Source organism: Fukomys damarensis, unplaced genomic scaffold, assembly GCF_012274545.1.
Source record: "Fukomys damarensis isolate Sample0158 unplaced genomic scaffold, DMR_v1.0_HiC HiC_scaffold_38, whole genome shotgun sequence".
Classification (NCBI taxonomy): domain Eukaryota; kingdom Metazoa; phylum Chordata; class Mammalia; order Rodentia; family Bathyergidae; genus Fukomys; species Fukomys damarensis.
Window position 1 is genome coordinate 27,911,586 of NW_022900950.1, and position 27,871 is coordinate 27,939,456.

At 36.6% G+C, this 27,871-nt stretch overlaps 2 protein-coding genes across 4 annotated transcripts in view; one reads left to right on the plus strand and one right to left on the minus strand.

Annotated features, from left to right (window-relative positions):
* Nucleotides 1-7,770, plus strand: part of Sgcg (sarcoglycan gamma) — a 128,891-nt gene extending 121,121 nt beyond the window's left edge. For both annotated transcript variants that reach the window (XM_010607479.3, XM_010607480.3), the window contains exons 7-8: nucleotides 2,894-3,017; nucleotides 6,445-7,770. In XM_010607479.3, the coding sequence (XP_010605781.1) occupies nucleotides 2,894-3,017; nucleotides 6,445-6,618 (298 nt within the window). In that variant the 3' untranslated portion in view covers nucleotides 6,619-7,770. The remainder of the gene's footprint in view (nucleotides 1-2,893; nucleotides 3,018-6,444) is intronic.
* A 3,503-nt stretch (nucleotides 7,771-11,273) lies between these two features.
* Sacs (sacsin molecular chaperone) overlaps nucleotides 11,274-27,871 on the minus strand; it is a 44,249-nt gene continuing 27,651 nt past the window's right edge. For both annotated transcript variants that reach the window (XM_010607483.2, XM_010607482.2), the window contains one exon: nucleotides 11,274-24,088. In XM_010607483.2, the coding sequence (XP_010605785.1) occupies nucleotides 12,534-24,088 (11,555 nt within the window). In that variant the 3' untranslated portion in view covers nucleotides 11,274-12,533. The remainder of the gene's footprint in view (nucleotides 24,089-27,871) is intronic.

Sequence of the window (27,871 nt, forward strand, 5' to 3'; positions counted from 1 at the left end):
CTTATATATAAACCCCATAAAAAAAAAAAAAAAAAAAAAAAAGGAGAAGAGTATGGCCTCACTCTGTTTCCATTTAGCTATAATTGTCTCTAGTTTCTCATTTTTTATGGCTGAGTAGTACTCCATTTTTTTTTTAAATCACATCTTCTTTATCCAGTCACCAATTGATGGGAATTTAGGCTGTTTCCAAGATTCAGAATGGATCAAAAAGCAATATCCAACAATATGCTGCATACAAGAAACACACTTAATTCAAAAAGAAACTCACTCAAAGCCTGAAAGTTAAAGGGTAGAATAATATCCATGCAACAGGAACCCCTCCCAAAAAGGAGTAGCTATTTTATTTGCAGACAAAATGGATTTCAAACCAAGACTAATTAAGAAAGACATTCTTGTAAAGGGTAAATTCTGTACGTACATATGAAAATGAAACTTTGTTTTCTCTATCTTAATAATAATGGACATAAAACCTTGCCAACTCAAGGAACTACGCCTCCAATTTAAAAGTATAAAGGGCTGGATGTATACCTCAGCAGGAGAGCAGTTGCCAGCATGAACACATTCTGTGTTCAATGCCCACACCAGAGAAAAATAAAATAGAGAAAAAACAAGCTTCAAATAGTATCAATTTACATGCAAAGTAATTCCTAGAGTATCTTTAAATCCCTTCCCTCTCTCCTCCCTTCCTACTCCCCACCCAATCCAATCCTGTAGTGAACAGGATTTCTGAACCCCACGTCTTTTTCTATTTGTTCTCTTTCTTAATGATCTTCACACATTTTTATGAAATCAGCTTTTCAAGCTTTCAACTAAACAGCTGAAAGGTACTTTAAATGATCACATTGTGCCATCTGGTGGGAATTCTTTTCCAGGAAAAGGCAAACCAAAGAATTTTACTGGCCTGTATTTTCCTGGTTCTGTTCTGTTTGGCTTAATCATGAGGCCATTCTGATACATTTTACAACCAAGCATCTGAGGCCAATCTCCATCCTGTCTATGGACCTTATCAATTCAATATTTTTTTAAATTCTTTTTAAAATTTGATTAGTACATTTCAGATATACATAATGATCATAGGGAATTTGTACCTGTACATGATACATCTTGCTTTCCTTTTTTTCCATTCCCCTCCTCTCCTTTCAACCCCTCTTCCCTTCCTTATTTACAAAAGCTTTGTTTTCATTTTTTTCCAGGACAAGAAAAACAAAATAGAAGGTTCAAAAGAAATCTTTGTATCTGCCTTAGTTACAGTTTCTAAATTAAACCTAAACCGAACTTTTTATTGTCTCTCAAACATGTAGCAAATGAATGCAGTCCTTAAATCTGTCCATTTTTACCCCCAAATAAATTTTAAGTAAATATTATAATAGTTTTGATATAGGAGAAATATAATTCTCAACCTGGTAGATATCAAATGTGCTATATTTATGGTCCCACAACATTGAGGAATGAAGTTGAAAACCAAAGAAAGAAGTTAGTAGAGTTTAATTAGAAATAAGGAGAAAAGAATAGCTTCTGGATTTGTAGGAGGGGTCCTTAATGGGGTAGACACCAAGGCCCTTTGTTAGGGGTAATTTATACAGAAAAATCACAATGTGAGTACAATTATAATCAACTACTAGGATTACAAATATAGATGCTTAGTCAATATTGATCCAATAAGGAAACAAGTCACATAGCAAGGATGCATGGAAAGCACAAAGGTATTTTTGATAAAGGATGACTCCAGAAGTGCTGATCACTGACCTGGGCAACTGATGCCTGCCTGGACTTACTGGACCAGGTGGTGCTATTTACAGTATGGTCTCAAATTACTGCTTTTCCCTTCAGGAAGTATGTAGGCCCAGCCATTACATCTTCAACCTGAGGCTTGGCCTCCTACAGATGCATCTCCAGCCACAATTCCCATGTCTTTATTCTTGTGTTAAAGTCCTTGTGAGTCCAGTCCCTCTCTGACTGTAATGTTAATGTGTTAGTCACTTTTCTCTGTTGCTGAGACAAAATACCCAACACAAAAAGGTGGAAGCGAAGGGGTTTATTTGACTTACAGTTCACAGAGGTTTCAGTCCATAATCAGCTGACTCCAAGACAGGGATGACAAACAGGCAAGGCGGAGCAGAAGTAACATGTTCCACACATGGCAGCAAGGTAACAAGAGGAATTTAACAGTGTCTCCCTTCCCCTTTTTATCCTCTCCAGACTACTGGGATTAGGGTACTCCCAAACCTGTCACTCATGTGCAGTGGTTTAGTAATCACAGACCTTTAATCCCAGCACCACACATTCCAAATTTAATTATCTCTGAAAAAGAAAATACCACCTCATCTGCATGAGGCTTTGGGGGGACATCTAAACACAAACCATAACAGTTAATTTCTATCCAATTTAGCTGCCTATAATAGTTTTATAACGCCATTCATAAATGGCATTTCTTCTGGAGTGGCTTGCCAGGGTATGTACCCATGCCATACAAGCACCAAACAGCTTAGGATTATCTAATGTTTTTACAAGATGCCAATTCCATAGACTCTCATTGATAGGTTGTTCATTTCTTTACTACACATTATTCCTGTATTTATCAATGAATAATGCATAATACATCAGTATTCAAGAATGACTTGAAGATTCTATGTATCTTATTAATTATATTAATTGTGCTAAGCCATTGGTTGAGGGAATAATGGTATGGCTTTTTGTTTTGTTTTGTTTTGTTTTTGAGATGGGCTCCCACTATAGTATGTTGCCCAGGCTGGCACTGAACTCCTAGGCTCAAGTAATCTTCCTGCTTCAGCCTCTCTAGTAGCTAGGTCTGTAGGTGCATTGCCATGATCCCCAGATCAAGGATGACTTTCTATTAAGAATGTTTTTTTCTTGGCTTCTTTTCCCACTTCAGGTTGGAATCTCCCACAAGAAGTCTCAGCATGGATGCGCCGAGGGGTGTTCATATCTATGCTCTTGCTGGGAAGATCAAGGCCCTTTCTCAAATGGACATCATTTTCCAGAGCAGTGATGGAATGGTGAGTCTAACAGACCCAGTTCTGCTGTGTGTGCTGAGGATCCAGCAGAGGACCACATGCAAAAAGGCTTCAATGTGTAAAGTTTCTAGCAGTTTGTATGAAACACTGTAAAAGGGGTAGAATAGAAAACATTGAAAGGACAGCAAAAGATACTTTTGCCTCAGACGAAGGGCCAGGAAATGTAGAAGTTATTCTATATTAGATCTGCACAGCTTTCTTCAAGATCTGTGCTATCAAGCCACTTGTTATTTTCAACTCTGAAAAACACTACAGACTTTGAGTTTAATGAGAAAATCAATTTTGCCATTTCCTAACGATCCATGTTCTGTCCAGATGGCTGTTCACAGAAGTTACCTGAAAATGACACCCATCATCTGTCACTGCCAAGAGTGCTGTATAAACTCCCACAAAGTAAAATGTAAAGTGAAAGAAAAAAATAAGAGCATTTTTGAAAGTCAAGTAAAATAAGGATAAAATCTAGAAATTTAAACCTAGAAATAAAATACAACTCACGCAAGTCAAAGTCATAACAAGACAATGGAGTACATGTTACTCAATGTCAATTGTTGGAGCCTTGTTTATTAAAAAAGGAAAAGCTAGGGCCAGGGATTTAGCTTCATGGTGCCACTGCCTGCCTTGCAAGCACAAGGTCCTGAGTTCAATCTCTAGTACCAAAAAAAATAAAAAATAAAAAAATAAAAAAAATGCAAAAAACCTCAATTTCAGTCTACCAGAAAATCAGGGATTTGGAGATATTTCTGAAAGCTCTAGAAGAAAACCAAAGATTTGGCCCAATAGCTATTTCCAGTCATATGATGCCATGGCATAGATTTCCATTTGTGGCTGATCTCATCTCAGCATGGTCCTGGGTGTTTTCATATGTAGAAATGCTCCCTAAATTTTCTCTTAAAGAGCTCCAACTTAACAATTTGCCATGAGTGGCTTGGGTGGTACTTGTTCTTACCTCGAATTCCTGGTCACATGGATTGAAGTAAACATCTGTGTACAGGGTTGGTACAGTGAGAGGGCACATGGATGTCCTTCTCCTTACCAGCCTTGCCTCTCACTGCACAGGTGACAATGCACAGGCCCTGCTCAGAAAGCACAGCAGTGGGCTGAGGATTCCTGAAGATGAAAAAGCCCAGGCTGGATATATTCCCTAAATACCTACTTGAATTCTAGATCACAGTGTGTCTCCACCTCATTTATCAATGGGCAAAAATATGCTTAACTAGATCACAGGGTCCAGAGATACTAATGTGACATTTTGAACTGACATTAACATTAATAGGAAGGTGTAGCTGAGATGCATGTAGATGTGGTACCCTCCTCAAGGAGGCCCAAAGCGGCCACTCCAGATATGTGGATGGGACCTGCCAACCAGTCTGCAGGAGCAACATAAAAGGCATCTGGAGAAGCCAGTGTAAGCTGTAGTGTATAAAGTGATGATACAGTCAGTATAAGGAGCGAATAAAGGCAGAAATGGAAATCAGGAATTTTGGAATCTCACTAATAAGTCATCACACTACATACTTAAAATGTATTACCTTCCAAAAATGTAAACTGATCTTAATTTTGAAAAGATACTATAAAATTCTATTAGGCATCATTTTATTAGTAGCACACAGCCAGTCCAATAATTAGAGCCTGTGTTCCTTATTACTAGGAGCTAACTCAAAGTGAAAAGGCAGACAACTGGCCTCTCACCAAATAGTCCCAATATTATGGTTTGTGTCTCAATGTGCCCCCAAAGACTCATGCAGTCATAGATAGGGCTTTTCAGAGGTGGCTGGATCTAGGACATGATGCTGGGGATCAAGGATGTGATGCTAGGATTAAGAGTATGAATGCTACCTGCCGTAAGGGTGGATGCCTGGATAAAATATAAGGGAAAAAAAGAGACGTCACTGGTTACTTGTTGCCATGCTGCCATCTGCTTTCTACCTACACTACTTTGCCATGGTCTGTTTCTCCTCTGTGATGTCCCTCTGCCATGCCACCCTGCTTTGGAGCTAAGCAAGGACTGAAATCTCTACAAACTGTGAGCCAACTAAACCTTTCCTCTTTTAACTTTGGGTGTCAGGTATTTTGACTCAGAGATGAGAAAAAGTAAATAAAATGCCCATAAATGGAGATGAATATGAAGTGGTGTGAGCTGCCAATGGCTAGAGCTTCCTGAAGAATAGGGGGGAAATGATAACTAGGGGAAAAGTGACCATAAGACCACAAGAAAGGGGAGGAGAAAGCCAACAAGTAAAAGTCTACTAGAGAAAAGCAGCTGCCCAAAGAACCCCAGGTTTTGGACAATAACCTAAAGAGATGCTGTGTTTTAAACAGTAATGCCCACTTGACTTCCTCTGCTCTGACAGTGTGCCAGAAGGCAAGCTCTGCCCATCGTGCTGCTAGCACTGGGTCCCCACTGCACATGTAACATCCCAGGGCAATGTGGAAGGCAGATACCTGTATATTAGTAGACTGGAGCTCATGGTAAGAGCTAAGTAAAAGGCAGAAAATTGCCCTTATCCACAACACACTTTAATTCCTTCTAAAAAGTGAACACCCTGGGTGGTTATTAGAATCAGTGATAATTTTTATTTCCTTATCACAAAGGTTTCCCAGCCTTCATCAATGGCCATTTGTTTGCATTTCGGTACAACTAAGTTATATGACCAGAAAAGCTAGTCATTTTCATTTCACAGTACTTGAATTGGCTTTAGTCTTTGTCTTTTCCTTCTAGGAGAAGGCAATGAAGACCTGAACAATATTTAAAAGCTAAGGATATAGATGACAGCTGATATAAAGTGAATTCAATTGCCTCTCACAGGAAAACAAAATCATAAATAAAACCAGAATTCTGACACAAGGAAAATTTCTTATTAAGATGAATTTATTTCTGTGGACCGTATGTTATCCTAATGGGGAGATGATTTAATATGAAGTCAAAATTTGGGGCTGGGGATTTAGCTCAGTGGCACCATACCTGTCTTGCAAATGCAAGGTCCTGAGTTCAATCCCTGGTACAAGAAAAGAAAGAAGGAAGTCAAAATTTATCACAAGGTAAATGTGAATCCTCAAAAATATTTTTAAAAATAACTCCAAAATGCACTTTAGAAGTGTAGCATCATAAAACTGAAAAGCAATCCAGTTTACTAAACACAACTGGCCAATTTTCCCAGCTGGACTAGTTCAGTGGGCAAATAAAAAAGTGGCCTCCCTTCAGTTTGGAGGAGGAATTTCCAAGCCTCTGTATAAATGCAAAATAAAACTTGGCTTTCAAAGATCCAGGTAATTCCGATATGACTTGAGTTAGATGCTTATTTCATTTGCTACGAAAAGAATTTTCATGAAACACATTTGAGCACATAAATCTCATGTTGATCCATTTCATCCCTCTTTTACATTTCATCTCTCACTTTCTCCTAAACAGCTTGTGTTGGATGCTGAAACCGTGTGTCTACCCACATTGGTGCAGGGGACTCAAGGTGCCGCTGGCAGCCCGCAGGAACTCTATGAAATCTGTGTGTGTCCAGATGGGAAGCTGTACCTGTCTGCAGCTGGTGTGAGCACCACGTGTCAGGAGCACAGTCAGATCTGTCTCTGAACTGCTGCCTCTTTCAAGAGCACCTGGCTTCCTTCCTTTCAATGGGCTGAGACCTGTGGCCTGGACCCTTCACCCAGGAGCCTCAGGCATCCACTATGACAGACTGGAGATGGAGGAAGACTCAACTTCCAAAGGAATTTTCAAAGAAGAGTGTACCAGAGGGGGATCTTAGGACAACATGAAACCAAACGTTAGACACAAAAATTGAAGAAATGTCAAAAAGTTCGGGTTTATTTCACTGGATTTTGATTTTCATCAGAACAATCATGACTTTTCTCTTCCTCAGCTCCTTTCCCATCTCTCCTGCATGTCAACTATCACTGGAACGTTGACCTGCATGTGGAATTAATTTTGATGCTCATCAGTGTATCTAACTCCTCACAAAGGCCAGTCAGTGCCACACATCTCGATACCAAACCTCAGTTTAAGGCAGTGTCAGGTTTCACAAGAAAATCTTCAGATTTTCAAGAGAATTTAAGATTCCTCTCTTTTTGTTTTTGTTTTTTTGTACCAGGGATCTAACTCAAACTTGTGCTTGCAAGGGAGGCACGGTTACACTGAGCTAAATCCCTGGCCGATTCCTCTGATTTTTAATATGTAGTCAAGGGAATAAATTACACAAAATAGGCCATATGCAATAAAAATCAGCCTACATTTTTCACAGAATTCAGTTTATGAGTCTTACTTTTTTAAATCCTCACAAATTTAATGTAGTATCTTCCCGTTTACTGGTGACAGATACGCCAAGTCTCAAGGTCACAATGAAGCTTACCAATTTGTATAGATGCTTTTACTTGGAAAAACTTTTGATATAATGTCTAATTCCACCACACACACACCAAAATACATAAATGTATACTTGGGATACAGAGAAGCTGAAAAATGAAGACATTGAAATCCAAAGGAGCATTTTTATCTACTGAGATCAGACAGCTGATAAGTGGTGGGATTTCCAGGTCTGCCCAGGTACTCCTCCTTCAGAGCACAGAAGGACCAAGTTCAGCTACAAAGAAGCACTCTTACTCTCTGTGAAAATATGCTTAGTGCCAACTGTGTGGAATTCGATATAAACCAAAGGGGACACACTAAACTTCTGAAAACAGGTTCATTTCATGTAGGCCACTCATTCACTTTGTAAAATGTCCCCATTCCAAAAGTGGTGGTGGGTTTGCTTGTTGTGTTATAATCAGTTCTTACAGTAAGAATACCCTAAAATGTACCAATAAACTCAATAAAATAAAAAAAAAAAGAAGAATTCCCAAACAGCTAAAGATATAGTGAGACCAACAGCATCGAAACTCATTATTGGATTTGTACCTCAAGTTCAAATTCATTTTATAGTTTCAGAATTGAGAAATTAGAAAAGTAAACTTCATTTCTAGTGCTGCTTTAATGAAGTGTTAAGTTTAACCTCCTCATAATTTGGAGTTTTAAATTGCTATTACACATATACATATGACATTGCAAAATAAAAACACAGTGCTTCCTTTACCCCTAACTGTAATATTCCTAAAGTTTCACAGGGGCTTTTAATTATAAACTGGTACCACTTTTCCATGTAGTTAAGCCCTGAAATTAAAAATTAAGTAATGACTGTTTCCCTACTGCAACATGGCTCCTGTCCTACTAAACCATTGTTATCGTCCCATATTTATTCTCCTGTTCCATGTTTGTGCAAAACAAACATCTTCAAGCCTGAATGAACTAAGCATTATGAACATTTACAAATTAGTTTTATTTTCTAGTACATGTTCAAAAATTGGTGGTGCTTAGATGATAATGAGGTCAAGAAAAAGAATCAAGGAGAAACTGTGAAGAATACAGAGAACACAACATTTTTAATAAATGTACAAATTTGATTTTTTCTCTATATCTATATGGAATCATTGTGAAAGAAAGTTGTGAATAGCTGCATTCTCCAAAGTAATAAATTTACTCTTCAGATTGAAAAATTAGATAAGCTGTTTCCTAAAATTCTAAATACACTACATAATGTAATTTAAATTTTTACTGAAGTTCCAAGGTCATGATGATGAACATATCTAATCAGGTCGAGAGATCACTAGTAGTAGACTAAATGGTGACACACTACTGAGAGTTAATATTTTGTAATAATTTTTAAGGATTCAAAAATAGAACTTCTTTTCAAATTTATGAACCCACTGAGAAGACATGAGTCAAAAAGATGAAGATCAAAATATAAATTTTAATGGTAAAGATATTTGAGTCTGCAGCAGTGAGTTCCTAATACTTCACAGCTGAACAGAGCACAACTTCTAGGCTAGGAGGCAGAACTGCAGCTTCCTACAACTTCCTACATGGAGGGGGAGGGACAGGCACACCCTTTTTTAAAGGCCACCAATTTCACATTAAAAGGGTAGAACCACATTTGTGGAGTCCTTCCCCCCAGTTTATCTTGGGGAAGAGCAAATGGGGATGAAAAATTTCTGAAAAGGCAGAACCTCTGACATGGAGGGTTTTAAGTTGTGTCAATTTTGTGTATTTTTGTCCCTTTCTTCTCGATTTAAAATAACAGCACATCTTACTTGGCTTTAGCAGCCTTCTCCATATTTAAAATTTCATTTCAGCACTGCTGTAGTACAGACATCAAAGACATTTTCTATCAGGTATAAATCAAGTCACACATGAGACAGGCATTGCTAATAAAGAGCATGTTTGTAACTGAACAGACAGGGCCACAAGAGTGTCTCCTTAGAGGCAGGGCTTTGTCCTCAAGTGGGGTCTTTCCAGAACTATAGCCATACATACATTTTAAATAGTTTTTATTTTTATAAAAAAAGTAATTTGGCTTTAGAATATAAGTGGACCAATTTATATCAGGAGATAAATCACATTAGACTGCAGTTTGGCAGAAACCCCAGCCAGGATGCAATGTACCCATCACAGCCAACACACATAATGCCTACAGTGTGTTGATGTTAACTTTAAGTCAGAGCCTTTGAAAATGAGACAAATGGGACGGGGGTGGAAATAGAAGACAGCATGGTAAGGAATTCTACCTGCAAACTTTAGCTTCTAACAAGCATTTCCAGCCTACAGGCCTGTGCATAGATTTTGTACTTGCAACCCTTCTACCTCCCCAAATCATGAGGCAATCAATTCCTGGCATAGTAAATCTCGTGTGTGTGTATGTGTGTGCCTGATTCTGTTCCTTTGATAGAACTCTGATGGACATGTGGCTAACTAAAATCCACGATTGGTACTTTCTACGCATTATAGATTAAAAATGTTATTCTTGAGATCTATAAGTGTCAACTGGCACTACTACAAGAAACAGATCTCACCCACCCCCAAGTCAGACCTGTGAAAACCTTCTCATTATTTCGTCGAATGTCAATACAGTACTTTGCCCAAATAATTTTGAGGTTCTCAGCATTCCGTTTTTTTTACCCCCATCCCTGCTTCATTAAGTGTGTAGGCTTTTCACCCATTTCTGGATGAAAACTGAACAAATGGGCCACCTCACTGGAGACATTCTGCCACCCCTGGGAGGGAGGACACTGCTCCACTCCTTTTCAACTGCATGTAGCTCTGGAGCACCTACTCCAGCTACTCATAGTTTCCATTTTTAAAATGAAAGAAAAATACAAGGAAATTGAACAAAATAATAAAATATGTAAGTTAGTTCCCAGCAAAAATTCCTTACCCTCTTTTTCTTTGTTTTGGTGGGGGAGTACTAGGGATCGAACTCAGGACCTTGCACTTGTGAGGCAGGAACGGTGTCACTGCGCCAAATCCCTGGTCTCCTTACCCTCTTTTTTCAAAATCTAAAAATACATAAAAAATGAAAATTTAAAATATAACTACTGCCAATTAGTGGTACCAAAACATGGCCTGAACTTGTATAAAGAGTGTGGCTCTCCAGACTTGCTGCAGAAATATCTGGGTGCAGCTCAATCCTGGAGACAGTGTTTCACTAAAATTTTATATGCCTTCATATTAACTTTCTAAAATCAAATTTGAAAATACATCTGGATCCAAGTGTTTCACATAAGGGACTGTGAATCTGTACTTTTTTAAAGAGTTTAAAAAATAAATTCAACTACATCAACTATCATCAAGACAACTGAATAAAGTTAAACACTAAAAAACATTGCAAATGGGAATCTGAGACTCAAAGTAGCAAACACTTTTAATTTTATTATTGTTTCTTTTTTTTTAGTTTTTTGAAGCAGGGTCTAGTTATACAGTTCAGGCTGGCCTTGAACTCACTATGTATTGCAGGCTGACCCTGAATTCATGGCAATCCTCCTGCCTCACTTCCTGAATGCTGGGATTACAGACATGCACCACTACCCCCACTTTTTAAATAATGCTGAAATCCTAGAATTTGTGTTGACCTAGAACAGAGAAATCTTAGCTCTTGTCTGCCTAACTCTGAAGACTTGTATCTTAGCTATAAATATGACTATTTTTTATCAGCTGAGGCTCAAGTGTGAATTAGCTTCAAATATACAAGCTATCCCTAAGGCAAAGAAACACAATTCCTGATATTTCCAATAAACACACACATTACCAGTATATGCACATGAAAAATAAATACAGGAAATAATATATTTGAGTTCCAGTGAACTGTTTCTCAGGAAATTTCAGTAACAACCATTTCATATGTACATTTTGCTTTATTAAAATTATGGCACTTAATATAACAGCAGAAATAATTACATGATTTCACATCCAAAAGCAAAACAAGTGCGAAGGTGCAATTATTCCTTATTATCAATAAAAGTAAAAAAGTTCCATGGTCTGTAAGCCCTTAATTGCATAAAATATTATATTTAGCATCATTTACAGCCAGTACACTTACATAAACTAATTATTACTCATTATTTTGATATTCTGCAAAAGAAATAAACTAAATAAGTATGGTAGGACACTTAAATATGATGAAAATTAAATATTACTTCTGACTCTTTCATGGGAAAATGAAGCTGATAGTTCCCCTTTCATAAACTTGAAAATTACTCTGATGATTTTAACAAGTTTTAATGTTTTTAAAGTAAAATCCAAAAATCTTACTAAGTGCCACTATTGAGAGGTTTTTAACTACAGCACCTTTAGACAACAAAAAATTGTATTCTGTTCAACCACACTATATAAATAAGGACAACTGCAGAAAATATGTACACACAAACAAAGCAAATGTTCTAACTGTTGCTAAATGCATTTCGGTATGCAGTTTTTAGAAACAATAATAACATCTAGTAATGAGAACTGCCATCATGTCATTTTCTATATGTTATCTTCATGACATAGGAAGCCTGTAAACATAAGGTATAAAAAATATTTAAAATAAAGATGTACAGTGCACTCTAAGTACTACCTTCATATTCTTCATCAAGTAATAGGACTAAAATACTGTACCAGTTTAAATGTACCGAGTAAGATGTAAAACTGCAACAAATTCATAATCAGACCCAAGTGATAAAAAAAAATGCATCCAAGAGGATCAACTTTAAAAAAATGATAAAACTCCAATGACTTAATTCCCCTTATATGTTCAAACCAATGATATGTCCAGTATTTCATTAACTTCTTCAAAATATTTTTAAAACATAAAATAAACTTCATCCTAACTAGAGACATTACAGACTCTTATCTAACAAACTGCTAAGCTTTGGTTATATAAAGTGCAATTAAATAATGTGCCATCATCTCCTTCAAATACATCTACCAATTTTGCAGTTCATTACTATCTTCAAAATAACTCTTTTAGATTCAGTCAAGGTTTTCTGTTGGTATGCATATTAATAACAACTCCAAAAGTCTTCCAGAATGATTTACAATGTGCTTCACCATTCCTAGATAACTGGCAATGAAGCTTAATGAAGTATAGCAATTCATATTTGTGCTACAACACATTCAACTTCTGGCTCTGCTTTTTGCCTTTACTTTCACGCCTTCTGTTGTATAAAATTTTCAAGCTTTATTATGATACAGGCAGTACATTCCATCACTCTCATAGCAACCTCAGAAGTGAATCTGTCATTTGGGATCTGTGGGAAAGGAAGCAAATCAGGGTATCTTGTCTTTAAACTGTCTACACCATAAGCTTCCAGTGTATGAACATCATTCGTCAGTCCTTCAAGTTGCTGACTATATTCCTCTATTTTCTGTGCCAGTGCAGTTGGCTTTACATCTTTATCAGACTTTCCCCTCACAGCATAGTCAGCTGCAATCAAGGCTAACTTGGTAGAAAGGTAACACTTAAAGCACACCCATTCATTGGCATTTTTATGAAGGTCATTCCTAGCAGCTGAAAAATTTGCTCTGGCTTGTCTCAACCATCTCCGTGCTTCAACTGGATTCCCAACTGACTTGAATGTAGGAGGAACAAAGAATCTTTGAGAGTAAGTCTGTCCAGCTGAAGGAGGGCATTTTTCTTTATTTTGTTGTTGCCTTTCAGATTTATGGCTTGTTGCTTCTTGATTCCATGAAGTATAAAATCTTTGAAAAGAGTACTTGTCTGACTGAAATCGAGATGCAGATGTTGAAAATGGTCGTCTGGAGGCTCTGTCAGCATTTTGATCTAGAAAAGCCTGTTTTTCTAATCTGCTGATTTCGTTCTGCAAATGTTTAAACACTTCATTTGCAATGTCATGGTTCTCTGGATTTTTGTCAGGGTGCCACTTTAAATACAACCGTCTAATAATCTTTTTTCGTTCTGATTCTGGAAGCTTCCAAGCTTGCTCCACCACTGATGTCACTTCTTTTAAGATTTCTGGTAAAGAGTTAACTTTCAGCCTTTGGGGGGAATGATGTTTTGAGGATGAAGTCTTGTGGCCCTCTCTACCAGAGAAAAGGGGAGGAATGCTTCTCAGACCAGGGGCAAGGAATTCTGTGGGGCTGGTTGGTGTGGAAGGAGCACTATCTCTGCTTTGAGAGCTCTCATCAGGCCTTGAAAACTTATACAAATCAAGAGAGCTGACTATTTTATATTCACTATAGCCAATATCAATCTGATATATCTTTCCTAGAAAACTAGAATTGTCAGTGTCTTCTCTTTCAACCTCTTGCACGATGATTGCATATGTGTATGTTGGCTGATATGACCCATAGATATCACCACCTTCAGCATCCACGAGGTACCCAACATATTCTCCAGGATAGAAAACATTCATGGGATCCATAAGCAGAGTATAATGAATCTCGGAAGGTATGGGTGTGCCAGGCATCGGAAGTTCCAGTTTTGATGGCTCTGAAGAGTCATATTTCACTCCTAAACTGTCCAGTTTCTCACTGATCCTATAAATGTCATTGCAACCCAACATAGCAATTAAATACGAAGTGTCAGATATCAAATTGTCAGTTGCTGATTTCAGTGTCATTGCCAATGCTAAAAGGAAGTTAATGTCTTTACTGTCTGAATGTTGAATGTAGAGCAGGATGACTGCATTACCAAATCTCTTCAGAAAGGCAAAAGTTTCACTTCTGCTGTGGGGAATGGGATTAAAACCTTTAACTCTTAATGTTGTCTGGAGCTTTTCAAAACAGGACACTTTTAATCCTTCTCTTAGAGCTTTGCAAAGTCTTATGGCTTTTTCTTCATTGGCTAGGAAAGCATTATCATTTTCATGTTTCATAATCCTAATTAGTCCTGTGATGAACTGTTCAGAAGACAAGAGTAACTGTAATCTTCCCTGAAGAGAACACAATGCTCCAAACTGACAAACTTTGGGCGTTTCTTCATCTAACTGTTCTTCCAGTATACTGCTCAGTAGACGAGGTCTAAGCTTTTGAGGAAAGAGCATTATCAACTTAGTATGAAATCCATGATCTTTCCCTAAGTAGCACTGGCTAAGATCCACCAACATTTGCACACCAATATTCCCCTGAATCCTACTTTTATAATGGGGCGCATCATCGAAGACCAGGATACTTGACTTTACCAACCTGCCATCCTGGCTAGGAAGGTACAGTGCAAGGTCTCGAACATTCTCAAGATCACTCCTCACTTTGACTGAGTCATTCTGTAGACTCTTGAATAGACCAGAAACGACTCTCTTAACTGTACGCATTTCATTAGGATCTAATTGTTTGCCTTCAGAGTTTTTGAATATGCGGCTCAACACTTCAACATATTGCTTAGTTGAAATAATATCTTCAGTACCCAAATGTTTGAATAACTGATGAAATGTGCCAAGCTCCAAAGGCAGCTTGTACAAATAAGGTTTAAAATCAGATTCATATTCCAGGTTTATCACTACCTCCTCAGGTTTCAGAAGTTTCCAGCCATCTTCTACCATTACAAAAGCAATCCCTCGTAATTGAAAACGAAACTCCCCTTTTTCTGCACTGAGAAATTCATATATGCTCCTTAAGACTTTTGCTCTAGTTTTCACCATTTCTTCATCCAAAGTTGTTATGCTGCATATATTTCTGCAATTATTAATGACTTTATCAACGGGGGGATCCAGGTTAACATTAAGCATATTTAAAACTTGTTCAAGCTGTTCTTGTGGACCAAGGTCACTACCTTCTTGTTCTTTGATAATCAAAGGTGTGGCTTTCTCTGGAAGAATAGGGCAGGATGTCCATAACAGCTGAAGAACATCACATTGCTTAAATTTTGGATTTACTTGTGCTCCATTGAACTTTATAAGAGGAAGTGTACGGTTTACCTCTTGATACTGAGGATGAAATCTAATATATTCAGCAGGGGCCCGCTCAGGACACAAGAATGGTATTAAAGACAATTCTTTCAGAAAATTTCCAGATAATAAATCCATTCGCTCTTGGAATATATGATGGAGAAGGATATCAACTGTATTTTGTAATGTTTCTTTGGACCAGTTTTCAGTATTAGCTCTCATACTAATTTCCTTAGCAAACTGTAACAACTGCTGCTGAGAAAGTATGTATTTTAGTCCAATATTTCTTAAGAATTCCACCCAGGATGTCATAAATGCAGCCTGGTTTTTAGGTTTTATAAGTTGTTCCAATTTTTTAAAGAAGTCCATAGGAATAAACAATTTTTCAGGCAGCATAACTTCAAAAACTCTCACAGTTCTATCATAGAAGTGCTTTGCCTGCTTTAGTCGACCGTTAGCATCATGGATGATCAATAAACTTTCTAGTTTTTCAAAAAGTTGTTCCTTAATTTCTGATACTTCCTCAACACTTGATAGTCTATTCTTAAGGTAGATCAAGTGTTCTAATTTTGCATCATAAGAGAGATTTTCAATTTTTGGCAATAGGTGTTTCAAATACACCTCAAGATCATCTACAGGCACACAACCAAGCACCTCATATAATTCTTTTAAATGTAGTTTTTCTCCAAGAAATGCAGAAGACGATGACTGTGTCCATTTTTCCACTTCAGCAGAGGGTATACTTTTTGTTAGGACAAAGCAGGTTCCAAATTTGGCAATGCTCATATAGCGGCCACTGATGGATTTGTAGCATGGAAATGACTTTAAAATTTTTATGTCATCTTGAGACATCAAGTGATTCAAATTGCAATTGAAATACATCAAAAGTGATTCAAAGTCACTTTCTACTAGTTTTTCAGTTCTAAATGTTGAAGTTTGCACCATGTAATGTACAGCCTTCAAAATGCTTGTGGGGCTTTCTATGTTTGCTGTGTGGCACGACAAGAGAGGAACAAACACATTGTCTTTGGAGCAGATTTTGTTCAAAGCAAGCTGAATACAGCCAGCTTTCATCAGAGCATGAAAAACTTTATCACTCTGGGCATTTGGAAAAACTACAATGTGCATAAGGCTTAGAGGAAGCAGGACATCACCTTCAGGTACCACAAGCTGATTGGCTGAAACAGTAAACTTTGTTCCTGGAAGCAATGCCCAGTCTTTTAGGGTATCGACAACAACATCAAATGTTGGTTTTGTTTCTTCCTGATCTTCTTTTATACCTACAGATTCACTGATAAAATGCCATGCATTCTTAAGCCAAGACTCACTTGCAAAATTATCTTTCCATTTTGTACAACTTTTGGTCTTATATTCACGAGGCAACACAGAGGATAACAAGTCAGCAAAGCTGGAAATGTCGAACACTTTTGCAACTTTACAGTTCAACAAAATACTACTGTATTTCAAATACAACGTGTTCATAAACAAGTCTTTGCGGGATGGAATCAATTCATGATATGTTGTTAGAAATTTGGGCCGTTTTGCATCAAAAGTTTGTAAAACATTATCCAGTGTAATAAGAAGGGGTAGTCCCTCAACTTCAATCTCATTTTCTTCTGCATCCTTAAAACAATAATCAACTAAAAGTTTTAAACTATGAAAAAGTTTTAGGTTAGTCTGTTGCAAACGACAAGGCAGCTTCCCAATCATGCAATTAGTATCAGGAGAGGAGAAAGTCATTAAAAAGGATCTAACATCAGCAGGAGTCACATAACTAACAGGAATATCTGCATCGATGAGGCAATGGTAAAGATTAGCAGTTTCATCACAGTTATAAATTAAGTTGAAACCAATTTCTAAAAGTAGGTGTTTCAGCCTATAGACATTCTCTGCTACTGTTTTACGTGTTGTGATATTATAATCTGCATTTTTAAGGTGCTGTAATTCATCCTGTAGTAAATTGTCAAAAAATGGTCTAGTTTTACTTGAAGTAGACATATTAATCCAAGTTATTATGACTGCAGAGTGCAAATCAGAGCCATCAATATTTGGAGCCCGAACAACAGGTAAAAGACGTTTCATTTCTTCATGAATACAACTATAAAGCGCTTTCACTAGGCAATATAAATCTGGCTGTAGATCAAGCCTGTTAACTGGGAAAAATGACAAAAATTTCTTTAACGTGTCCTTTACTACATGAATAGGTGTGTTCTGTAAAACTGACAGTGTTGGATCAGAACCAGGGAAATACCGTTTTTTTAATTGAATTAGTAATTCAACATAGGCAGGAGCTATCAATCCTGTCATTAAACTGTTATTCCAGTCACTTCGAACACCAACCCCATTATCATCACGCCACAGGTTTCTTCTGGCTGAATCTAGTGCAAAGTGGCCATTTACATGAAATGGCAACCCTGTTTCCAAAGAGAGAGGCAGAAAACAGAACGCTCTGTGGGGTTTTTTATAGTTGTGAGTAATGCAGGCAGCTACTCCACCACGTGGGAAGAGAGTAATATCCTGGTTCTTGTGAGCTGAAATAACACTCTTAGATACTTTATCCATACTTGAAAATCCTGACCTATTACAAATCAGCCATGTGGTAAGATTTCCTTCAGAGTCTTCAGTATCCATAGTATAGGTTATCTGCTGAACTGGTATGTCTTTGAGCTGCCTCTTTTTAGTAACACTATCAATTACAGATGCATGAAATTGTTTCCTTTTCAATCTATCTCCATCAGTGATTTTGCCCTTTACTGAGTATAATACATTTAGAGCTCCTGTACCTTTATCGATTTCACAAATAGAAATTTTTTCCATGTGATTAAGAAACATTAGAAGTTCTGCCCCATCTGAGCGCAGCTTGTCTAAAAGATTCTGGACCATTCTGTCTGATGATGGTACTGAAGTAATTTCTGAAACTTTTGCCATTTCTGCATTACGAAGAGGAAATCTAAACATTGTGCAATTATCTAGTTTAAAGTGGGTTCCCAGGTAAAGATCGAGAACATCTGAGAATTGTGTTCTAAAATCTGCATCCAAATCTCTAAACATGCGCCCAGGACTAACAGATGTGGCTCCTGGTGCATATCTGGCATGAGGATCAAAAATACACAGGATGTCATTGCCAGAAATAAAAGACGGACAGTCTGTAATGTGATACACCGAATTGAATCCTATTCCATACTGTCCAGTTTTACAAGGATTTCCTTCTTTGGTACCTTTTCCAAGATTCTGAATTCCTCTAACATCATCTTCTGTAAAAGGCTGATTGTTATACACACAAAGTGCTGGCCCCTGCAATGGGGCCCACTTGTCATCAAATATTCTATCAACTGGATGCTGTCTAGGATCAAACACAAAACAAATTTCTGTGGCCTTAGCATCATCAGCATTTTGAAGAAGTTCTTTCAACATTTCCTTTTCTGAAGGATAGGCATTAAGAATGCTCTTAATTCTGCTAGTCAATTTTTCCTTCTGCCCAAATTCTGTTCCAAGTGTTGTAAAACAGATGTTGGACGCATATCTTTCTAAGGCTTTATGTCTCTTTGGTATTGCTCCTAGTTTCACGGCTACTTCCCTGGGTATATCAGCATGACAATATTTTACAGTTGTATCCTTTACTTTTATCCAGGGACAATCATTGTAGCATAAAGATTTAGCAGGGAGAAGCATAAAATTTGTATCTGGCAATAATATTTTCCCATAATTTTTCTCACAAAATTCTTGTTTCTTTTCTCTAATAAGATTCCATATTCCTTCACTGATTATTCGTCGACAAAGCTGAAAATTCTCTTCTGTTATTTGTTTCTTTCCTCTTTCTTGATCAATGGATTCCAAAACTAGGGCAAAATCTTCAACCATAAATGACTGCCTCACACCCACACTTTCAAAGAGTTCACGGAAATTATTTTTATATTTATTAGGCAACTGATAAAGATACGGAGCAGCTTCAAAATTCAAATGAAAAGAAACTTTTTCTGAGTCAATGTATGTATTTTCAACTAGAATAAAGCTGAAGAGTTTTAACTTTTCAGTAATTGCTATCTTAGTTAGTTCATTTTGCATCATTGCTTCATGAAGATATTTGTAGCAAGCATTGGTGATATTCTCCTGGTATAATGTAATTCCATTGTCAACTGATTTTGCAACTTCTTTCAACTGGTTTATAACCAGATCAACTGTTGGCTTCTTTAGTAATCCCAAAAACTCTTTAACAGCTAGTGAAACTGAACCACAACCTCGGAAGGAATGGGAATTTTCATTTAGAACTGGTTGCAAAAGACAAACTACATCTTGATATTCAGCTGTATAAAGATCAGTTGCTGCAAACATGGTTTCAGGCTTAAAACTGTTACCTTTCCACTCCAAAGAAAAGCCTGCTGGCTTTGTTAAAAATGGAAGGAAGGGGATTGTTTGATACTTTGCGGCAAAGTCCTTTGCTCTAGGATCTCTTATCTTTAGTTTCTCATCAATAAGACTTAAGAGGATGCTACTTCTTAGACAAGCAGCAAGATGATCACTTTTGTTAATTTCAGCTACTGACTCTGCACGTTCTAGCATGTCATCCCATAAAATATCATCTTTTGCCATACCCAACTGAACTAGTTTAATCAAAATAATAGGATTGAGGTAATCTTGAGTAGAACCATAAGGGAATCGTCCATCTATAGTGTCAAATAACTTAGCAACTCGTCCTTCAGGGTGGATCAATCTTGATGGTAAAACCAAAGGATGCCCCTCCAAAGAGCAAGGAATACATGGAGTAACCCGAAGAATTCCTGAGAATTCATCAATTTTTTCATTTAGAACAAAATTCATCAAAGGATCCCTAAGACCTGCTTCAATTTCTTGAATATTTGGAAAAAACACTTCTGAAAAAAACTGTTTTTCTGAAAATGTATTTTCAAGCAGTATCTGTTTGCAGCCAGCTTCTTCAAATCCTAATTTTACTGAAGAAGGAAGTTCGACAGCACAAAGGTTTTTGGACCCAGTCTTTTTGAGGTATTTCAGAAATATCTTGAAAGCTGCTGGACCTACATCTTTTCTCTGAAGTATTGAGTCATCTAGAAATCTCACATTCTTCATGGAAACCCAAGTGGATCCATCAGAGAAGACTCTAGTCAAGTCTTTCCCTTTTCCATGAGCTATATCTTCATAAAATCCTTGACAAATTACAGAAAAGTCATCATGAATTAAATCAGGATCAGGCCATGCTGCATAGTAAGTATAATCAGTCAGCTCCCCACTAATAGCCAGGTCACGTAAGACACTGAGGGCCTGTAAGTAGGCTTTCACAATAACATGTCTCATAAATGTGGTATTCCATTGTCCTTTTGTATCTGTCTTCCAGATTTCTTTTCTATTTGAAGTAACAGCAAAGCATCCATTGATGTGAACTGGCAAACCTGTTTTTATTCGTAAAGGTAAATAGCAAAATACTTCTCCATTGTGTGGTTTCACTGTCCACTTCTGGTCCAGCGTTTCAGACAGCAGAACTCCTACTGCCCCACAAGGAACCAGCCCTAGTCTTCTTCCACTCTCACTCAAGGAAAACTTGAGAGCCTCTCCTGTATCCATGCAAGAACATATAAGCCATGTGGTAGAATCCAAAGTTTTTTGTGGCAACTCATCTGATGGCTTTTTTGATTGGCTAGACTTAGCCAATTCAAAGAGAGCAGCTGGGTCATCATCTGGACCTCTAAACAGTGGTGACTGTAAATCAGCAATTCTTTTGAACACATGGTGAAATTCTTCAACTGTGATCTGAAGAATACAAGATGCCTTTGGTGCATCCATGGGAAGCTTTTTATTACTGCTGTTGCAAGTCTTCATCAGCTTAGCAGCTTCTTTTAAAACACTTAAAATAGGTGCATTCAATACTTTGGAAGAACAAGATTTCTTTTTAATTATTATTGTATCTTGTGCTAAGCTAGGATCTGTTTCCTCAATCTTTAAGTACTTCAAATACATTGAGTTTACACTCTGAGTGAAAATGATAAGTCTGTGTCCACAGAGACTAAATTCATCCACAAGGGAATAAATATCTGCTGTATTATAGCAGGTATTGCTAACTTCACTCACTTTTGCTTCCTGCTGAGTCCTAAAAGATAGTCGGAAAAGAGTTCCATTGTAGCTATAAGGTGCTTCTACAGTCAAAGGTAACTGACAGCCAAATACATCTATAAATGGCTTAAACTGATTAGGAAATTTCCTAAGTCTTTTCTGTTGTTTACTCCAGTTGATTTTGATCCCAGGATTAGATTTATCTTTAATATGTTTACTGATGTGGTTTATGTTTGGATCAAACATTATCATGAATTCTCGGCTCATAATGATGGGAATGTCAGTGATATGGTACACAGAATTAAATCCAAGACCAAACTTTCCAACTTTGTCAACTTCTGCCCTTTTTAAAGACTCTCCTAACCTAGTTATGTTAACAAAATCTGAATCTGAGAATTCAGAATTATTGAATGACCACAAAGCAGGTCCATGGCAAGCTGCCATCCCTGGGTCTAGAAGATTCTCTCTTATGTCCATATTTCTTCTCATATCAATCATGAAACTGCATTCTGTTGCATTTGCATCATCAGCATTTTGAAGTAGTTCTTTAAAAATATCTGAGACAGAAGGGTATTCTTCCAGAATATTTTTAATTCTTACAGTAAGTGGTTCTCTTTGTCCTGACTGCTCAAATCCCATGTTTTCAGGATTGATCAGTCTTGTACTAAGACATGGGACTTTCAGCCATTCTGCAGTTTTCATGGGAATGTCCTCATGCACCAAAATGATTGGTTCCACTGAATCTTCAAGTAAGTCATTGAGATCATCAACTTTGATGTCACAATAACAACATTCATGAATCGGCTTCATGATAAGCTTAGAAGGATTTTTGCTGTGATGTATAGGAACAGGTGTATTGGGGCTTGCTGGAATTTGATTACTATATAGCCATCTGATAATATTCAACATAAGATGAAGATTCTGTTTGCTTTCTTGTTCACTGAGATCTTCATCACTTTTGAGATATATCTTTTGAATGACCATGGAAATATGATCTGGTGTCAACTCTTCTACTGAACCACAGACCTTAAATAGTTGGTGAAATTTTGCCATGGTTTTAGGCACATTATGTAAATAAGGCTGAAGATCCAGATCGTGGACCGGTTTTATCACAGCTTGGGCAAGAGAACAAAACTTTTTGCCAGTCCAAACCCATGGAAATTTTAAGGCCCTAAAAGAATCTTTCCCTTCATTCAAATGATCATGCATGAATCCATAAATTTCAAGCAAAATATGTTGAAATTGATAGTAGTCTTCATCACTAAAGGTTTTGGAAGTATACCAATCAACAACAATTTTAAAATGTTTTAAGACAGCACTGATGCTAGGTTTTGTGAAAATACCTAATGCTTTTTCCAAGTTTACATGAACAGTTTCAACAAGAGGAAGTGAGGAGCCCACTAGAATTGCATGGGCCACATCACACATATCTGGCGGTGCACAGAGATTACAGAGATCTCCTTTCCAAACTAAAGAACCCGGATAGTTTGGAGGCCTTTCCTTGCAGGCTGGAATCCACTTTATTTTCTTCAATGTTGTCTTTCCTTCGCAGGATTGCAAGAGTGTATGATTCTTATTTAAAACCAGTAAGAGTGTTTTGGCTTTCTTTAGCACATCCTGATCTGAACAAGAACTGGCCTGTAAGGCTTCAATTTTTTTTGCCACTTGCACAATATCTTTCTCTTTAAGACTGGCTTCATTTTTTAAACCAATCTGTCTTAAAGAATGAAGAATGTCTGGTGAGGTAAAAACTGAGGGTGGAAAACACATTTCTTCTTCATCAAAAAAGAGATCTTTTAGTATTTCTATATCAGGATCAAAGAGTTCACTGGCTGATACCATATGTTCCTGTGAAATCTGAATGAATTTTAATGGCATTAACCAATCAAGCACATTTGGATTCTCATTTTTAAGAGAAGAAAGATTTTCAAGGATCCATAACATAAGGTGTGTTACCTCCTCATGTGAATAAAATGCATTTTCAAGATCTTTTAGAACAAGCTTTAAGCAGCTAGTTGTCTTTAGTTTCTCTATTTTCAACATATTTGCCAAGCGGATTGTAGCTTCATCACTACTGTCTATTACTGAAATAGAAAGTTGCAAGTTTGTTGGAAACTTGGCAGTATGGTGCAAGACCCTACAACCTTTCAATTTTGTATAAGATGAAATTCCCTGATCAGATGAGTGATTAATTCGTTTGAATATTGTCAATTCTTGAATTATTCTTTTCTCTTTTTCACTGATATCAGTTAAGCTAGCCAAGAATTTCCTCAGAGCATCTTTGTGTGTTGGAAGTAGTGAAGCTATTTGATTACATAACTTCTGCAATGGTATCTTCTCCATTATGTGCAAAACAGCAGTTGGTAATGGTGGATGAATGTATTTTTTAATGAGTGGATGCTGTATAGAGGCATCTAATTTTTTCAGGACAATCCCTCCAAGTTTTTGTACAATGTCTGCTAAAAATTCTGGAAGCTGTGCTTCAATTTCATCTTCTAAAATGACTAATGATGGAATCCTGAGTCTAATGAGTTCCACACATGTCTGATCTTCATCTAGTGTAGTTCTAGGAATAAGTGGCATCTCATCAAATAAAGTCAAATCCTCTGAAAAATGTATATAGAGATTCTTCCAAACCATCTTAAGCCATGAAACAGATGGTTGATTTCTGTCTTCACTGAATGGATACCATTGAACAATCAATTCTCTGCCAGGCCAGAATGCATTCATTACTTCTTTAATAAGACGTGCAAATCGTTCTGGATTTAAAAGCTGCAGCTGAGTACATGGTCTTCCTGTAATCATATACAGAAATGTTATAAGTATACATAATTCTATTCGCACAGATATGACAGTACCAGAAAGCTGTTTAAGAATTATAAGTATATGCAAACATTCAGCTCAATTGAGCTAAAATTATTTTTTAAATAATGATAGGGGACTGATACATAAACTCATAATAAACTATGAGAAAACTAATACTCTTTGGAAAGTACTTATTTGAAGTAAATACATAAAATGCATCAAATATATTTTTTAAAGTGTCTAGTGTTCTGCAAATGGAACCAACATGAAAAACATTTTTAATGTTTATTTGTCCATAAATAAAAATATCACAGAAAAATGTACACAAAGTTTATATAAGCATCTTTTCATGTAAGGGTAAAAACTGATAAGCAAACACAAATGAGTAACTTTTGTGTTAGTTCATGTTCCCAGGAACCACACACATGGCTACATGGGTGGGGAGAAGGGTATGATGACAGGGCATGAGACTGAGCCTCTATCTCAGTGACAAAAATTTCCTGAAGTTCAGGCAGCAAGGCAACCTACAGTTTCCTTTCAACCACTAACCAGATGTGTTAGTTAGGTGTCATTTAATCTTTATGAAACTTGAACTCTCATCTAAAAGAACAATGGGGATAGGGATCTAAGTATAAAGACAGCTCTATATGCATGCCAAATAAGTGTAGCTACAGCTCTTCCAATACCCAATTATTTAATATTACTTCTTAAAGTGTGTTTTGCAGAGCCCTGGGATTCTCCAGAAATGCTTCAGAGGTTAAATTTAAAAAAAAAAAAAGGAGCAAGTGGAACCTTACTGTAAATGGTCTCTCACTGAATAATTCTACTTCTGGATATTTATAAACTAAGAGATAAGTAAGTATTTTGTCTTGTTTCGTTTTGTTTGTGGCAGGAGAGGTTGCTGATTTTAAACCACTGATCTAAAATTAACATTTTCTAAGCACATTGTGTGCTCCAGATTATTTGTAATATCAGTAGGAACAAAAATAAAATAAAATAAAATAACTCTACAAATCTATGGGTATGTATGTGTTCACACAGAGCAATAAAAAGTATCCCAAATTAAATCATGTGTAAACTGATATTCAACTGTGTACATGATTTAGAACAATAATTTTGGAAAACATAAGAAGAGGGATATCTTAGCCCTTGGTACTTTTGTGTAACCTTATTTTTGAGCCAAGGAAGAACAACCTATTTTAAATGCTTCTCGTCAGGAAGACAACTTTATCTTCTACAAAGAAATTATATCTTGTGTAACAATGAGATATTTTAAAATACTGACGTAGAAATTTAAGCAAGGACATACTTCCGAAACTAGGAAGATGATAATACCCAGATTCAGAATATTTTCACTTTCTATACTGTATGATTTAGGGTAATTCAAGTAGTAGTATTTTAATAATTGTAAGATTTTGTACCATCAGTGTAGCTTCTTTGGTCTGTGAATCACAATATAATACAGTTTTACAACAGTGTTCTTTAAAGATGCTTACTGAATTTAACTGTAACAGAATATTCAAATCATAAGTAAAGCAAGGATATATTACTAAAGATACATAAAAAGAATTAGAAATTAAAACAAAACACTCATAAAAGAATTAAATATGCACCAGTTTATGTTCTAAGTCAAATGCCACATGACATGCATTCTGTAGATAATCCTACCAAATATTCTTGCACAAAATTTGGCAATTTATAAAACATATACCTACCTTCAGTAAAATCACCTGATATTAGTGTGCAAATAAAATGCCACAACACACACACACACACACCACAGAGAGCATGCAACTAACACACTAATCATGCTCAATTGAAGAAAAAGACAGAAATAAAGGAGAGAGAAAATGTAGTGACACAATTCTAAGTACATTAAGTTAATTGAAGCTGAAGTCCTATTTTGTTTTAAAGTAGAAAGAAATTTAGCATTTAACCCTAAAGAATAAATATTAACATGGAAGAAGTCTCCATAACATGGATTAGAAAACCACTGAAGCACCTCTAATAGGACCAGCAATAACATTCTTATAAATTTTAATAAATGATTTGTGATGGGTTTTGTGGCCTTAAAAATTACCAGCATTAAAAATAAGAATCAAGACGGATTATGTAAAGGTACAAATTTCCAAAGATGAATGTCATTATATTGGATACCTTAAATATAACAATAAAATTAATTTTAAAAATTACCAGCATTGTCAAAAGAGGCTAAACAGAAAGGTTTTATCCAAACTAGCACCAAGAATGATCACTGAACTCAGGAGGAAACTTGTTCAGTTTTTGCCTTTCTATAGATAAATTAATCTCCTCTATGCCGAAAACAATAACAACAATAATAGCAACACAATGAATTACTATTTGAAGACTGCACTATGTTTAATTGTTTATATTTATATGTTTATGTTTGGTGCTAACCTTAAGGACAGGTTCAACATAGAAATTGCAGATTACTTAAAAATTTAGTTAACCATCAGTTCCAAATGCTTTAGTTAACTGAGAGTTTATCATGTTGGACCAGACAACCCCAAAATCACACCCAATTGGCTACACAATACTGATCCAAGGCTCCAAGTCCAGGTGAGTTTTTATACTTTTCAGGCACACAAAGTAGTAATAGCAACTTTGACAGGCGGTGAGTTCTAACAATGCTCCACAGTGTGGAGAGATTCTAATCTCCTTGTACATACATACATGGTACAATGAAGGTCCAATTAAATGGTGTACTATGAATCAGTTAAATCTCCAAAGAAACAAAAAAGGAAAAGAAAGTAGAGAAAAAGAAAAGACCAAACTGGAAAAAGAGAAAAAGCAGCCTGCTTATCAGCCAGAACTCCAGCTGGCATGCCACAGACCTAGCAGCAGCGCTGCTGGCAGCAGAACTTGAGAACACCCCACTCTCAGATGGTATGGTTATGGGAATTCAAAATGAGACTCAGTTACCAAGCTGCTTACCTAAATCTTGACACTAATACTCTGCTACTGACTTCTTCACTCGTCTTAAGTAAAAAAGCAACAATAGTCAAATCACTATTGATTTGATTTACCTTCCAAAATAGAAGATATACTGACAATGCTTTAAGAAAAATTCTGCAATTGTAGCTCTGAATAATTAAGCACTCTTAATATAAGATAGAAGCCAAACTAATATTTATATAAACTATCAGTTTAACAATGACTTAGTCTCTACTAATTTAATATATATATGGCCTGCTTTAAAGAATAATATTTACCATAAAAACAATTTCTATAAAGCAAATCTTGCATCTCTAAGTGTCTAAGAAAGGGACTTGGAGAAAATAATACAAGTTGAGTCAAACTTTTTTGTTAAAAAATAAGGCAGTCAGTAAAATGACAAGTAAGAATTATTAAGAACAATCAGCTGAGTGTCCCTAATGAGAGCTGGGTAGGCCACTTTACTGTTCCTTATGCCCAGGACAGAGACAGGCTCTTTGTTATCACTACCACTAAACCAAACTCCAAGTGGTTCCTTATGAGGCCACTCACTTCCTACTCCCAAATCTCAGAATCTACTCCCCTCCCTCCTTTTTAATCAGCATATTTGTATATATTATATAACAGAGGTGCATTCCCTGACACACTTTCCCATTAAATACAGCAACTTAAGTTTATATTTCTACATAATCTTTCATTTGAAACTAAATATTCTATGAAATGGATGTTTCCAATTCACTTAAATATGGTTTTATTCAAGTACTTTTAACAGCAAATGTCTGTATTAGTAGTTTCCTCTCTCCTTTAATGGTTTTACC